Raw genomic sequence first — 13,513 nt, 5'->3', positions numbered from 1 at the left:
GCACTGGAAGAGTCATTTAGCCTCTCTGGGCGTAGCTAACCTATAGAACTACTTAGCTGGAGACAACAGATGGAAACGTGCTTTAAAACTGCAAACTGTTATGCAAATTTAACACACCATCAGATCTAATTACACTTTAAAGATGCAAACTATCTCCAGTGGGAATACAATTCCCAGAAACCTGGCTTATAACTAGTACTTAAAATGTAACCATTTTGAAAGACAGATATAAAATAGAGTCTTCTTTACCTTCGAAATTCCATTGCTTGCCGCAGTCTTTCAAAACGCACTAAATGTTCTTTCCATCTTTGTTCCTTCATCTTTTCGAAAGGCAAGATCTCTTTCCTTCTATAGTCTTTGTCCCTTTTTTTATCTAAACTGGCTCGCTCCTTTTCCTTGCTTCTTCCATGAACCTATTGGGAAAAGATAAGAGAGTAGAAAGTTAAAACAATTTGAAGCTTTATTTAGCTACTCACTTAAACTCAACAGACTAGTAGCATTTCCTCCTGTGCAGATTTTCTAGTGTGGTAATGTGTGAAAATGTCTACAGTGGCACAGAATTATTTTCTTTTCACAACAGGTGACACTGTATACAGCATGCCTCTTTAAGACTTACTTTCTCATATTTTCCTCTTCTTGATGGCCTACAATGATCCCCTTTAGTTTGGTCTAATATTACCATACGTCCTGGACTCTTTGAACCTGCAAACAAAAAAGTTTTAGATAAACAAATGTCTAAAAATTACATCATCATGAATATATAAAATTGTTCAATTTTTAGAAAGTCAGATATTCAACAAATCAACACATGAAATAAAAAAAAAGTACTGATTCTGTAAGAATTCAAATGCAAAGAGTTTGTCAACTAATTTAATATGTTCACATTAATACATGCAGTGACACCAAAAGATCCTAACTCAATACTATCAAGAGGTGACCATTTTAAATCAGCCAGAATTAATAGCAGGCTTAACTGGGAGAAGACAAATGTTTCACAAAAGTAGAAAAGAAGTTTTACTAGAGCTTCTTTTCTACCACCTAAACATCTAACAAGAAAATAATTTATCTGATCATATTTATATATTTATCTGATCATAACTCCAGGTCTTCCTATCCACTGTCAAATTTAAGACATAAAATATATAAGAAAAGAACTGAGAAGACGGACATATGGCATACTTATTCGTTTCTTTTCTTCACTTTTCTTAATAGATTCTGACGTGGGCCCACTTGCTCCATTGTCATTCTTCTCATCTTTATTTTCTACTTTCTTAGAATCCTTGCCTTCTTTTTTTTCAGACTTCTCAGATGACCTTTTCTCCTCTTTTTTGACTGAAGCTTGTGTCCTGACCATATCATCCCAGAAAAGAACACAGAATGAGAACTACTGCATTAATGTACCAAAAAAGTCTGTCTACTCATTAAAAAAAGTCTTACTTGCTACTTCTATCACTCATATTTTTTTTATCTCCAGAACTTCTTGAACTACTCTTTTCATCATTTTCTTTCTTCATTTCTTTCTTAGAAGGATCACCTTTTACCTGAAAGTTTTAAAACAGAGGACAAACTGAATTTGAAAGTCATATTTTTATTATGAAATCAGCTGATGGCAGAAAATTACTAAACAAAAAATACAGAAATACTTATCAAACCATAACTGATTCTCTTGCTGCCCGTGCTGACCATTTTTAAGTTGCAAATGGCTAGCCATCGACATAATTTCCCTTTGATACCCCAATTGGCAAGCTTACTTTTTCAACAGAAATCAGTTGTCCGTGCAGCTCAGTGCGATGCAGATGTGCAATACACCTAGAAACTTCTGTGCTTGAAGACATAGTCACAATGCCATAGCACTTTGCTCCAGGACTTCGAGCATTTGTAACAACCTTCGCACTCAAAACCTACAAAACAAAATGACACTATACAAAGTCTTACATCTTCACAATTACACATATTTATAAACAGATGAACCTTCAGAACTGAAGACTGTTCATATTAAAAGATACAGTAAGGATATATTAATTCAAGATAAAAGAAAACGTGAAGTCATACCTTGTTTCATATTCTTGTGATTATTAGCTACCTTTCCATAGAAAAAGGAAAATTCAAGAACTTCACAAGTCAAAAAGCAACTTTACCCTTTATTTACTTATTTACTATTTTTTTAAAGATTTATTTATTTTTATTACAAAGTCAGACATCCAGAGAGGAGGTGAGACAGAGAGGAAGATCTTCCTTCCGATGATTCACTCCCCAAGTGAGCCGCAACGGCCGGTACGCGCCGATCCGAAGCCGGGAACCAGGAACCTCCTCCGGGTCTCCCACACGGGTGCAGGGTCCCAATGCCTTGGGCTTTCCCAGGCCACAAGCAGGGAGCTGAATGGGAAGTGGAGCTGCCGGGATTAGAACCGGCGCCCATATGGGATCTTGGCGCCTTCAAGGTGAGGACTTTAGCTGCTAGGCCATGCCACCGGGCCCTTATTTACTATTTTTTAAGGATTTGTTTATTTTTATTGGAAAGTCAAATATACAGAGAGGAAGATCTTACACCCAAAGATTCACTCCCCAAGTGACCACAATGGTCACAATCCGAAGCCAGGAAACAGGAGCTTCTTCCAGGTCTCCCACACGGGTGCAGGGTTCCAAGGCTTGGGCCATGCATGCTTGACTGTTTTCCCAGGCCACAAGCAGGGAGGTGGATGGGAAGTGGGTCCTCCAGGATTAGAACTGGTAAACACATGGAATCCCGGCACGTTCAAGGAAAGACTTTAGCTTCTACACTATCACGCCGGACCTTGTTTATTTTTAACCACCCCCTCCATATAAGTAGGTCAAATCTGAATCACATCATGAAATAATATTACAGTTAAATGAAAATAACTGGATTTAGACCAACATTTCCATACCACGGACCCAACCTGACTCGCACAGAAAAAAAATTAAAGATATTTCCAGATCTTTTTTTAGTGAGTGTTAGCCATTTTCCTATAATGAGTCACTCTGCTTTGCAAAAATAAGCACACAAACCAGGCATTTGTTCTGTTAAAAAGCTCACTTAGGGCCTAGCGGCTAAAGTCCTTGCCTTGAGCACACCGGGATCCCATATGGGCGTCGGTTCTAATCCCAGCAGCTCCACTTCCCATCCAGCTTGTGGCCTGGGAAAGCAGTCAAGGACGGCCCAAAGCATTGGGACCCTGCACCCGTGTGGGAGACCCGGAAGAGGTTCCTGGTTCCCGGCTTCAGATCGGCACAGCACCGGCCGTTGCACTCACTTGGGGAGTGAATCATCAGATGGAAGATCTTCCTCTCTGTCTCTCCTCCTCTCCGTATATCTGATTTTGTAATAAAAATAAATCTTTAAAAAAAAAAGCTCACTTAAAAATAACCCTAAAATTTGGAAGACAATACTTTCCATGTTACATACTTTCCAAATTTTTGTCAATATAAAAATGACCAATAATTTCGATTCTGTAAGGTGGAAAAGAGACAAAGTAAGGATGGAACTATGGAAAGTAAAGTGAGTGGGAACCATCCTGTGCAGTGTTGAGGCAACAGGAATAAAGGCAGAATGTCAGGAGGATGTAAAACAGAGACTGTAAGCTCTACAGTTGGGGTGGCTGGAAACCATGGGTTTCACCTCATCTCTGTGAAAACTTTATTTACTCCACAATGGTTAATAAGCCCAAACTCTTGTTGTCACCTGGGTAGAATCTTTAATAATAAGCTCTAAACAATGTCAACACTATTTAGATAAACTGTTTTCAGTTGTCTAATACTGAAAATAGAATGAATGGGTAAAAATGGGACTAGAATTCATAACATTCTATCTCTGTGGTCACTAGCACAGGCAAAAACTTGCTTTATACTCAGACAACTGGTCAGTTAAAAAATGCAAAAAACCAGGTCCAGCATGGTAACCTAGGCTAAAGTCCTCGCCTTGCAAGGACCAGAATCCCATATGGATGCTGGGTCTAATTCCAGCAGCCCAGCTTCCCATCCAGCTACCTGCTTGTGGCCAGGGAAAGTAGTGGTGAAAGGCCCAAAGCCTTGGGACCCTGCACCCTCGTGGGAGACCTGGAAGAGCTCCTGGCTCCTGGCTTCGGATTGGCTCAGCTCCAGCTGATGCAGTCACTTGGAGAGTGAACGATCAGACGGAAAATCTTCCTCTCTGCATATCCGCCTTTCCAATAAAAATAAATAAATCTTGAAAAAAAAAATCTGGATGATGAAACATCATTTAATCCCTAATAATGCTCATGACAATCCTAAAACATAAAGTTATAAAATACCATTTCATGTGCAGTCTGTTTCAAATGCAGACACTAGAAAGATAAAAAGGTTAAAAAAAAAATGTACCTTTCCATATTTGCCAAAGAGGTTCTTCAAATCAGCAGCTTTGGTATTAGAAGAAAGTCCACTAACCCAGATATTTTTAGTTGAGCTTCCACTGCTACCGCTAGTACTACTTGCACTTCCTAGAATAAATTTAATACCAGACATTTAAGTGTCTTAATCAGAACTTTCTTTTTGCAAAATTATAAGGTACATACTCCATCAAAACTACTGATAGTATGACTTTATGCCATCAAAATCCTTTTAATTACTAAATTAAGACATAATAACATACAATATAATTTGTAGAGAAACGAATTTACTTCTGGACACTTCTTATGGCATGCGTTCAAAGCCAAAGTAGGCAACAATCCCGATTACAAGTTCAGATAGTCACTGCAGCTTAGTAATTTATCCTCTCCCACCACACTGAATGCAGGCAACTAGGAAGCAGTTCTCCAGGAATCAGAAGATTGCCTAATTGCCACATCTACTGTGGGATTTGCATCCTGAGAAACTGCAGGGGAAAAGTCAGGGCAGGGAAAAACTATTTTCAGGAATTATAAACAAAGAAGCTTCTAGAGAGTTTAAGTATAAAGACTAATCACCTAACAATTCACATTTATTCCCCACTGGACAACAAGTCAGAGAAAACAGGACTTATATGCATCTGCAGTATTCTTGATTCAGTAAGAAGCAATTTTCTAAAATAAAATAGCCAGAAGAGTAAGACCAGAGATCTCAAAATCATCTGGAACACAAGATGATTATGAGTCACTTTTGTCTTATTTCAATGCAGGCAGTAAGGCTCATACAATTAAGGCCATCCCTTAGCACACAGGTCCAGTCAGTCCATCCCTTATTGCTTTTATTCGTCTGTATGATTATGAAAGAGACATTTTCATTGTTTTGAAAAACAATTCTTAGTCACTTTAAGAGAAACAGTATACAAGTAATTAAAATAATTTCTACAGTTTCATGTGACTGTATGTAAAAATAGTAACAGTTTCAGTGCTTTAATAAAATTACATGACACAAAGGTTAACACCTGAAAAAACTCCCACAGACTTCTGAGTAAAGGAGGTAACATTCACTCCTTGTTTTAAATATCAGTGGGTGATTCTGGTCTACTCTCAGGGTGTACCTCCATCAGAGGATCTGTTTTACACTATGCAATGTTTACTGAAAATCTGTGAATCTTTTGGATATACCAGTAATATTTGGGTTCAGGTACTTTTCTAATTACAAAAAAAAAAATAATAATACATTTTCACAGTTTAAAAAAAGTGTTACTTAACCAAGAACATGAAGGGATAACATTTTATGAAGTTATTGTGTCTTTTACATATTTTACATAATTGTCAACTGCTAAATCAAATCACTATAATTTCCATAACAAAACAATAAATAAACCACAGAGGATGCATACAATCCTTCTTTAGCTATCCAGGAGGATTTTTAGTACTTGCTGGTAATTAAGTCGTATGCTTTCTCCTTAACTGCCTTTTTAGAAAACAAAAAATATTTTCCGAGTAGATAGAGCATATGTTGTAAGATAAAACTATAGCTCACAAGCATGACAGAACCAATGTTCCCAAACAGAGAGCAAGCAGGTATGGCACACTTTAACACTTAGCAGAACTGAAAATTAAATTGCCTCCCTGTGTAAGACAACCATTAACACATAGTAAGTCAAATTAGGAATAAATGATGAAGAATTTAAATACTGTGTTCTGGCTATATGAACAGAAGCATGCCCTATTTTAAGGGCTGATTTATTTTAAAGCATATTTTCTACTAGACAGTATAAGAAAACAGTTGCAATGTACAATAGTTACTAATCACTGTATGTGGAGATGAAAACATTTGTGAAATTATAATGTAAGATGAAGTATCAATTCATATTCAATAGAATTGATTAATCACAATACGTAAACATTCCCAACAAATAGGTTTTTAACATAGTCAGACTAGCTTACAAACTTCAGAGTTAACTGTTATCTAACTCCTTTGGTTACACAAAGACCAGCCCAAGTTTTACTCTGTCAATAAAATTTTAAGGACTCAACACCAGAGGAAACACTGAGCAGCTGTTAACATCTGTAATGAAAATGCACAACATTACCACTGAAATAAACAGGAAAAAAAATCTATTACCTTTGTCATCTTTAGATGATGTCTTGCTGTCTTTAGATTCCTTTGATGAGCTAAAGAAGCAAATTACCAGAAGACAATTGAAAACAAATAACAAAACAAACCAAACAGCTTGATATTGACTATTAATTACTTAAAACTAGCACTAGTCACACAAATGAACAATTCCAAAGGCCTAGAATATGTTATTTGAATAAGTGGTTCCCCTCAGGGTTCTTGCACTGATTTTCCCCAAGATGCCTGAAGATCTATATTTCCTGACAATTTTATTCAGTGGAAATATGGCCATCTTCTCCAGATTTCAGGACTGGGACTTGACTTCATTTTGAGTTCTTAGAACGGATAGTTGTTCATTAACCATCACCACAAGGATTTTTAAAAATAAAACACAAAAAAAATTGTCAATTTGAAAAAAAATAATAAAAAAACAACCAAAAAAACCAAATATATGCTGACAATTCGACAATGCAATCAGTAGGACACACTGCATATTACGAAGATCTTGAAATTTTTTAAAAGTAACTTATGACGATCAAAAATATTATAAGCAGGATCATAAGACACTAATTATTGTACATGGTCTTGAAGCCACCCCCTTAATGTAGAGTGATCTTATTGAATGCTGGAATTCAGTATCGTAAAGAACTGACATAGAAAAACAAACCTCTTTGCTTGACCAGAGGCCCCAGTAGACGAGGGCCCTTTCTTCAAAGAATCCTTTTCTTTGTCTCCAGATTCTGCTTTCTTAGAACTTTCTCTGGCTTCCTTCTCGACAGGATCACACTTCACGCAGTCTTCCTTCTTACCATCTTTATGGTTCGCATTCATCTCATAATCCTTGCTTTCCTTCTCCGGGATCTGTGCAATGGCGTCCTGCCCGTCTTTTGGCTTACTTGCTTCGGAATCTGTAATTTTCACATTTTTACCTGTTTCTAGGAGGTCATCACCATCAAAATCCAGAGTGATGGCATCTTCAGCCTGGATTGTGACCGAGATGTTGTCATCCTCAGCTTCTTTCACAGGCGCATTTGCTTCCGCTTCCGTCTCTTCGTGAGCTGTGTGATCAGCCTCAGCTAGGTTCCCTTCTGAAGGAAGAGGTTTACATACTTCTTGTGTACCATCACCAGAACCTGCTATATCTAAGAGGATTTAACAGGAATAAATATGGCAAAACAAGAAGTTTAAACAATTTCATATTCATAAGCTAGAATAGGACCTAGAAAATATAAAGCCAGTTATTAGCACTGATGGAAGGTTAGAGGAAAAAAAAAAGCACAAGGGTATTAACTAACATAAACAATCCTTTACCCAGGATCACTTATTCTTCATGGAAAAAATGAGATCTCTATATACAAACACCAAACAACAATTGTGATAGTGAGAAAATGGTTCCATCCTGAAGATCCTAGTTCTTTCTTCCTGGTTGTAATGGCGTATGGAAGGCTTTTGTTCCTCCAAGGTTAGTGACAAGCATGCAGATTTGTTATTCAGTGTTCCCATCATCTTGGCTTGTGACCTTCGGAACTCCCAGGCTGATTTCTTCAAAGGCCACAGTCTGGATTTAGCCGTCTTCAGAGTATTCAGGGCCCCATCTTTTTCAGTCTTCAATTCTTCGTTAGTCCAGAATTGTATGGAATGCTGCTATGGAAGGCTCTGAAGACGTTCCTGCTCCATGGTGTTCAGGAAATTGGTTACTTCCAGTCTTCATCCTGTCCAGTTAGTCTGCAATTACCATCTTCACAGCTGTCTTGCATTCCCCCAAAATGGAAAGGCTTTGTGCATGTGAGATGTTCAGTCAGAAGCTTTACTTCATCGATGCTTCTAGACTTTTCATTCTGCCTTGCTTAGGACGACCTCATTCCATGTCCCTTCTAGTCCGAAGAAGGATCCTTTAACTTCTGTCCAAAAACTCTTCAATAACCTGACATTGACCACATGTACTGCTAGTGTTGTGCCTCTAATTGTGTTGGATGAGTCAGTGCTTTTAAACTGCTAAAACTGTTGGAAGACTGTACAAAAGGTTCCTTAAGCAGCATATATAAAGTTCCCTGGTCATTTATCATTTTTAGGACTAGCTGCAAAATTCATTATGAATTATACACGGGGACACCAATTAGCACATATGAGTTACTGCAGTGTCGGTCTTAAGGATGCAGTCAACTTACCGTATGTCAGAACTGATTTTAAATATAATATTTAAACTGTGTAAAATAAAAAATCATATCATTGTACACTACAGTAACTGGTATGTACTATCAAATCAGAATATATTTTGTGTACAAAAGAAAATTAAAAACTAATTAAAAATTAAATCAAGATGTTAACTTAATTCACACTAAACTGATAAATCTGGAAATAAACTTACTTCAAAAATAATATTTCAAATAAAGAATACTTTTCATATAATTTACTTTTTAAAAAAATGTCAGTAATTTTAAAACTCTACTTAGCATTAAACATACCTTTCTCATTTTCTTCTTCCTCACCATCCTGAAATTCAAAGAATAATCAAATGTAAAACAAATTCATGTAAAGCTAGATTTTAGTAGTAGTGCAAAATGAGTCAGGTAACACTGAGGGATATACTATTAATTAGGGATGTTTATCAGTAACAAATAGGATATTTGAACAAGAACCAGAGCCCATTTACAGATAGGGAACACAAGTCTAGCATACGTAATCTGAGCAGAACCAGACAAACTTTGTCAACTACATCAACAAACAACTAGTTTCTTTTCCCAAAGCTAGTTTATAGAATCCAAACCTTTCTCAGCTCAAAGAACTGCCAAAAAAAGGATGGATCTAAATAATGACTATATTCTTTTTAAGCATCTCAGATATGAGAAGCCTAAACAGCTGTCATTTTCAAATCATTTTTATCTGTTTAAAATTAAAACTGTCACATGTATAATGATGACTAGCCATTTAAACTATTTTTTTGTAACAGTAAAAAAAACACTCCCCTTTTCTTAAAATTTATTTAGTTTTAAACATCTGCTATCTTAATCTGAAAGTATGTGTGAACCTGAAAACAGGAATTTCACAAAGGTTTTTTTATCAAGCAAATACTACAGAAATCACTAATCACACTAAGCCAGAAGCATCATTTTACCAAACGCAAGACTGTAGGTAAAGTAATGGCCACTATAAAGTGAGATGTTTTCATTTTTATGAGGTAGATTGTTGTAGGCGAACTGGTAATGGGCATGGAGTGATGTTACCACCGAAGCCATAGAGCAGTGGTTATCAAAGAGCAGCAGGTGTCAGGGTTCCCTGGAGGGCTCTGACAGCCCAGGGAGGTGCCACTTCAGAGGGTCTCAGGGGGCTTTAGACTGGTGGACCTCATGCTGCGGTCCAGAGAGCACACTCTGAAAACTGCTTATGGGGAGAGCTAACCAAATCCTTAAAGCAAAATTCAAGTAGAATATAAATGTTAAATGTCAGTTATTTTACAACACTATTTTAGGTTCATACAAAACGATGCAGTCCCTAAAAACGTTAAATGTTTTACCACATGCTCAAAATCAGGAATGGATAACCATTATATTTCTAAAAAGTAATCATAAATGTTTTAACTAAGTCAACATTTACGTATCCCAAATAGGGAAAGACTCATAATTTTAGTCACTAAAGCAACATGAAGAAAACTATACTTGAAAACTAAGCTACAAGCTAGGATAGTTAAAAAAAAAAAACAAAAAGGCCTAGAAAAAGGAAATCACTGACTTACAGCAATGTCAATATCCTATAGGTCATCTATATTAAGAACTTTTTAATTGTTACATGGAATTTGCTTTTATTCATTGTATCTCTAACCTACAAGATCTGGAAAGGAAAGGAAAAAGGTTCTGCTTGGATAGAGTGGTGGGCAAGAGCAGCAGGAGACGGATGAGTCACACTCAAATTATACCTAAATCTTTCATCCTGAACTTTTAATTCTGTAATTTATCCTGAAGTAACAAATAAATTGTGACACTCAAACACAGAATAAATTTAAAAAATGAAACCAAACCTTCCTTTATCCATCTGTGATGAAACAAAACATTACATTCCGGTTACTCATGTTGTTACAACACTGATGAGTTCAAGAAAAAGATACCCAAATGATTTGCTAATTTAAAAAGTATATTTGGGCCCAGCGCGATAACATAGAAGCTAAAGTCCTCGCCTTGCATCTGCTGGAATCCGATATGGGCACCAGTTCTAATCCTGGCAGACGCTTTTCACATCCAGTTCCCTGGCTGTGTGTGGCAGTCGAGGGCGGCCCAAAGTTTTAGGATCCTGCACCCACGTGGGAGACCTGGGAGAAGCTCCTGGCTCCTGGCTTCAGATTGGTTCAGCTCCAACCATTGCAGCCACTTGGGGAGTGAACCATTGGATGGAAGATTTTCCTCTCTGTCTCTCCTCCTCTCTGTACATCTGCCTTTCCAATAAAAATAAATAAATCTCAAAAAAAAAAAAGGGCCCGGCAGCGGGGCCTACCAGCTAAAGTCCTCGCCTCGAACGCATCAGGATCCCATATGGGCGCCGGTTCTAATCCCAGCAGCTCCACTTCCCATCCAGCTCCCTGCTTGTGGCATGGGAAAGCAGTTGAGGATGGCCCAAAGCTTTCGGACCCTGCACCCGTGTGGGAGACCTGGAAGAGGTTCCTAGTTCCTGGCATCGGATTGAACGCACCGGCCCATTGCAGCTCACTTGGGGAGTGAAACATCAGATGGAAGATCTTCCTCTCTGTCTCACCTCCTCTCTGTATATCCGGCTTTCCAATAATAATAAATCTTAAAAAAAAAAAAAAAAGTATACTCAAGGGCCCAGTGCAGTAGCCTAGTGGCTAAATCCCTCGTGCCAGAATCCCATATGGGTGCTAGTTTGCGTTCCAGCTGCTCTACTTTCCAGCTCCCTGCTTGTGCCCTGGGAACACAGTGGGTCCCAAAGCCTTGGGAGACCTGGAGGCTCCTGCCTCCTGGCTTCAGATGGGCTCAGCTCCAGCCATTGTGGCCACTTGGGGAGTGAACCAGCAGACATTAGATCCTTTTCTCTGGAATTCTGACTTTCCAATAAAAAAAAAAAATCTTTAAAAAAGTATACTCAAGAATATCACATAAAAAATGAAATTCTTAAAGTCTGCCAATTAGCAATGTTGTTACTAGTTGTCAAAGTAACTCCTACGATTTGCCTTTTTTGCTAATATTTTTAGATATTTATCTTAATAACCCAACATGTCTTTAGAGGGCTCTCATAAGTTTTACTACACAGTAATTACACTGGCTTAATTACACATACTTAAATGTCTTGAGGAGAAAAGAACTTAACCCAAGCTTTGCGGAAACAATAAGTAAATAAATAAATAAATAAATAAATAAGTTAGGTTGGAGGAGGTCTCTTTTGTCCCATTGGTTAACATGCTGGTTAAAAGGTCTGCACCCCCTATCGAAGTGTCTCCCAACTCCAGCTTTCAGCTAATGTAGGTTCTGGAGAGGCCCCAGGGATGCATCAGGCAATCATGTTCCTGTATCCATGTGGGAGATGTGAATTGAGTTCCCAGCTCCCCTATGGGGAGTGAACCTGCAGATAGGAACTGTTTCTGTGTTTCTTTCTCTGCCACTCAAATGAGTAAAAAAATAATTTTTTCAAGAAAGATGAACCACATATAAGTACATATTTGTTTTATTGAGTACTATCTGCAGTAAACATAGCACTAACAGGGAAAGCTAAACTAAAGTCCTAAGCCCCCAAATCTTTGCAGTAAGGAAACAAAGCAGAAAACACACACACAAACACAACAATAGGAAGTGTTTTCTGTCTAAATATATATGCACAGACATTATACACAACCAATTTGAAATTTTCTACCCATTGAAAAAGATTATTTCCTAGAATATAGCAAATAAGTAAATATAAAATTTATGGAGCCAGCACGATGGCATAGCAGGCTAATCCTGCACAGGTGCTGGCATCCCATATGGGTATCAGTTGGTATCTTAGCTACTCTACTTGCAATCCAACTCCCTGCTTAGGGCTTAGCAAGGCAGTGGAGGATGGATGGCTCAAGGCCTCAGGCCCCTGCACCCATGTGGGAGGTCAGGGAGAAACTCCTGGCTCCCAGTTTCAGATCAGCTAGGGTCTGGGCATTTTGACCATTTGGGGAGGAAAACCAGTGGATAGAAGACCTCTCTTTGTCTCAGCTTCTCTCTGCAAAAATCTCCTTGAAAGGCCTAGCACCAGAACATAATGGCTGAAGTCCTTGCTTGGCATGCACCAGGATCCCATATGAGTGCCAGTTTGTATCACAGCTGCTTCTCTTCCCTTCCAGCTCCCTGCTTGTGGCCCAGGAAAGCAGTGAAGGGCAGAAGAGGCTCCTAGCTCCTGGTTTCAGATCAGATCAGATCAGATCAGCTCCAGGCATTGTGGCCACTTGGGGAGTGAATCAGCAAATGGAAAATCTCTTTGTCTCTCCTCTGTAAAATCTGACTTTCCAATAAAAATAAACTACACACACACACACACATACACTAAAAGTTACTTATTAAAAGTAAACCATCGGGCATGGCGGTGTGGCCTAGTGGCTAAAGTCCTCGCCTTGAATGCGCCAGGATCCCATATGGGAGCCGGTTCTAATCCTGGCAGCTCCACTTCCCATCCAGCTCCCTGCTTGTGGCCTGGGAAAGCAGTCCAGGACGGCCCAATACTTTGGGACCCTGCACTCATGTGGGAGACCTGCAGGAAGTTCCTGGCTCCTGGCTCCTGGCTCCAGATCAGCACAGCACCGGCCGTTGCACTCACTTGGAGAGTGAGCCATGGGACGGAAGATCTTCCTCTCTATCTCTCCGTCTCTCTGTATATCTGACTTTGTAATAAAAATAAATAAATCTTTAAAAAAAAAAGTAAACCATCCTTTACATTTAATGTAAAACGTCCTTTTAGAGTCAACATTTAAGCTTATCCGGAAAAAATGTTTAACTTTAAAGTGAATTAAATGCTCTGTGAGACAGATCCTCAAATTGTTATCATTGCAGCAGATTGTACA

At 38.4% G+C, this 13,513-nt stretch overlaps 1 protein-coding gene across 5 annotated transcripts in view; it reads right to left on the bottom strand.

Annotated features, from left to right (window-relative positions):
- The window catches only part of SLTM (SAFB like transcription modulator), a 50,110-nt gene that overhangs the window by 13,618 nt on the left and 22,979 nt on the right, over window positions 1–13,513 (bottom strand). For 3 of the 5 annotated variants that reach the window (XM_058665773.1, XM_058665776.1, XM_004578355.3), the window contains 9 exons: window positions 8,949–8,976; window positions 7,151–7,625; window positions 6,490–6,539; window positions 4,357–4,475; window positions 1,752–1,901; window positions 1,438–1,541; window positions 1,180–1,346; window positions 617–702; window positions 250–413 (listed from right to left, as the gene is read on the bottom strand). In XM_058665773.1, coding sequence (XP_058521756.1) covers window positions 250–413; window positions 617–702; window positions 1,180–1,346; window positions 1,438–1,541; window positions 1,752–1,901; window positions 4,357–4,475; window positions 6,490–6,539; window positions 7,151–7,625; window positions 8,949–8,976 — 1,343 coding nt within the window. The remainder of the gene's footprint in view (window positions 1–249; window positions 414–616; window positions 703–1,179; window positions 1,347–1,437; window positions 1,542–1,751; window positions 1,902–4,356; window positions 4,476–6,489; window positions 6,540–7,150; window positions 7,626–8,948; window positions 8,977–13,513) is intronic. The other 2 variants (XM_058665775.1, XM_058665777.1) reach the window with 1 other exon arrangement.

Source organism: Ochotona princeps, chromosome 6 (assembly GCF_030435755.1).
Source record: "Ochotona princeps isolate mOchPri1 chromosome 6, mOchPri1.hap1, whole genome shotgun sequence".
NCBI lineage: Eukaryota > Metazoa > Chordata > Mammalia > Lagomorpha > Ochotonidae > Ochotona > Ochotona princeps.
Note: the sequence above shows the minus strand (reverse complement) of the source record. Positions and strands in the feature narration are given on the sequence as shown.